At 59.8% G+C, this 2,500-nt stretch overlaps 1 protein-coding gene across 1 annotated transcript; it reads left to right on the top strand.

The window, feature by feature from the left end:
* The first annotated feature begins 1,280 nt into the window (after nt 1-1,280).
* GUITHDRAFT_89949 (hypothetical protein) lies at nt 1,281-2,290 on the top strand. Its single transcript, XM_005823510.1, has 3 exons — nt 1,281-1,371; nt 1,613-1,677; nt 1,777-2,290. Exons 1-3 carry the CDS (start codon nt 1,296-1,298, stop codon nt 2,272-2,274), a joined length of 639 nt encoding a protein of 212 aa, XP_005823567.1. The 5' UTR covers nt 1,281-1,295; the 3' UTR covers nt 2,275-2,290.
* The last annotated feature ends 210 nt before the right edge of the window (nt 2,291-2,500 follow it).

Genomic DNA, 2,500 nt, shown 5'->3' with positions numbered 1-2,500 from the left:
AAACCAGTTTGAAATCGTTTGAAACAGGTCTCCACGCCACCCCCTACACGCCTACACCAAAGGAACAACCCCCGCCGGTAAACCATGTACCCTAAAGAACAAAAAGCAAAATGTCAACGCTATGCGCAGTGCTCCCCGCCCGGCAGCCCGGCGGCCTGGCAGGCACTGCAGTGGACGCCAGAGCGGCCGGCGCAGCCGCCGCTGACAGGCTCAGCCGTGAGCGGCGGCGGCCGGGCCCGCCGCCCGGCGCCGGCCGCCGGCCCCCCCCCGTCACAGTGCCACGGTCACCGGTTCCTCAGCTGTCTAAGTTACTCAAAGTTAAGTTAAAAATCCCGGCGAGTACGAGGACAACTTTTCACCAGGAGAGACGAGGCGGCTTGACCGTACCCTCGGACCGGACCGTGGGCCGCGTGACTGACAGCCTCCGAATGCTGTCCCCACAACTTCACTGGCCGTAACTGATACCTTCACTTAACTCACTGTGCGCGCAGGACTCCGACAATTCGGACTCCGGACTCCGAAGTCCCCCGCCCCCGGGCAAGTTCCCGGCCCCGACTCTCCGAGGGCCACTTGAAGTTCTTCGGCCCTGAGCCTCGGACGCTGGTGGCACTCAGTGACAGTGCCGGCCACGGCCCCGCCGGGCCGTCGTGACTACTGGCGACGGTCACAGTGGCCGCGGACGGCAGTGGGCCCGGGGGGGCCCGGGCCGGGCCCACACCGTCAGCCGCCCGGCACGCCCCGGGCCGCCCCGGGCCCCGTGACTCAGGGCCACGTGACGGTGAAAGTTGCCAGTTACAGGCTCCGAGTCCGATCTCAGCTGAGCGGTGGCCGCGATTGGACCGGCCTCTGACAGCGGCCTGTCAGTAGTATCCGGCGAAGGCTCACTGAGCGAGTTTCCAGTCTCTAATCCGACGTCCAACGGTACGGACCGACGCCGCCGTGGGCCTCGGGGAGTCTCGGCAGAGTCTCGGCCGCCGCCGCGCCGCGACTCCGCGCGGCGGCGAGGCCCGGCCCCCGGCCCGCCGGCGGTGGCCCGCCGGCGGCCTGCACTGCGGACAGGCGACCGTCACCTCTCTGCTCTGGATCACCCCCTCCATTTCCCTTTGTTCATCTCATTCTTGGACACTGTTGAGGATACCACAATTTACCTACTGCAAGACTCGATAATTTTCATACCATTACCCCTATTGATCCAACTCAAGATATTTTTGCACCACCCCTACCATCCTGTTTGGAAACCCTACCCATCCCAATTGCTTCCGATGACCTCCTACCCCCTTCCACACGCGGAGGCCATGGGAAAGCCAACGCGGCAGCCGGCGGAGGGGAAGGGGAAGGGAAAGGGGAAGGAGAGCGAGAACGAGGAGATGGGTAAGAAGATCAATCATGCTCGTGAACAGCTTGTGCTCCGTCACCTTGTTCGTGATGTCTGGTTGCCTGTTTATGTTAACACCTCGAAAGAATGCTAGTCGGCTGTCAATGAAGTGAAGGCAGCGAAGTGAAGCTTCTCTTTATCGTTTGCTGTCATGTTGCTGGCTGCAATTGTGTCAATTGATGATCATCTTGAGCGTGAGAGGAAATCATGTGACTTGCTCTGATCCCACCATCCCAGTGAAGAGCGTCTATCCCGGGGATACAGCCACGACAAAAGGATTCCTCGACGATGCAGTTGTACAGGTATGCTGCTCCTGATTCCGTCAACCCGTGTCTATGTCGTCTTCCTGTTCTGCTCATGCTGCTTTCTCCTCTTGGGAGCAGGCGCTGACTTTCCTGCAGTCATTCGAAGACGCAGGGTTCGGCGAAGATCACTTCCTCAGCAACGTCAAGCTCTCCATGGGAGCCCTTGCCTGCATTTTCGCGCTCATCGCTCAATTCTGGCCGAATCCTTTCAAGCCCATGCCGTTCCCTGAGAGCAGGCCCCTGCTCCTCGTCTGCACCGTCCTCTACGCACTCCTGTCGTTTGCCCTGCAGATGATCATGACATTCTACGAGCAGGACGCTATCCTGTACACGCTTCCCCCCAACGAGACCAGCCCTTTCTGGAACTCACTGCAGAAGAAGAGGGTGAAGGTCTCGACCAGGCTGCCTCGCTTCTCCATCAACTACACGGTGACGCTGGAAGTCAAGGACGGGAGCGGGCAAGTCGTGGATACGCACAAGGCCGTGCTGAAGCTGACGGACTACTTCGAGGAGAACGGGACGTTCCATGAGGACTTCTTCATGGAGGACATCGAGGCGCTGATCTCGGCTCTTGCTGCCAAGAAGACGCAATAGAAGGGAGGGGAGGGGGTTTGTGAGGGCTTCTTGAATGAAAAAAGGTTGATTGAGCACGCGTTGCCCTGGCGGGGTATTGTCTTGTGGGATGAGAGCGAAGATGGATAGAGATAATGATAGTCTAATGATGATGATGATGATGAGGAGGAGGAGGAGGAGGGAGGAGGAGGAGGAGGAGGAGGAGGAGGAGGAGGAGGGAGGAGGAGGAGGAGGAGAGAGAGAGAGG

Source organism: Guillardia theta (assembly GCF_000315625.1).
Source record: "Guillardia theta CCMP2712 unplaced genomic scaffold GUITHscaffold_107, whole genome shotgun sequence".
In the NCBI taxonomy this organism is placed as follows: domain Eukaryota; class Cryptophyceae; order Pyrenomonadales; family Geminigeraceae; genus Guillardia; species Guillardia theta.
This window is presented reverse-complemented; position numbering and strand designations above follow the sequence as displayed.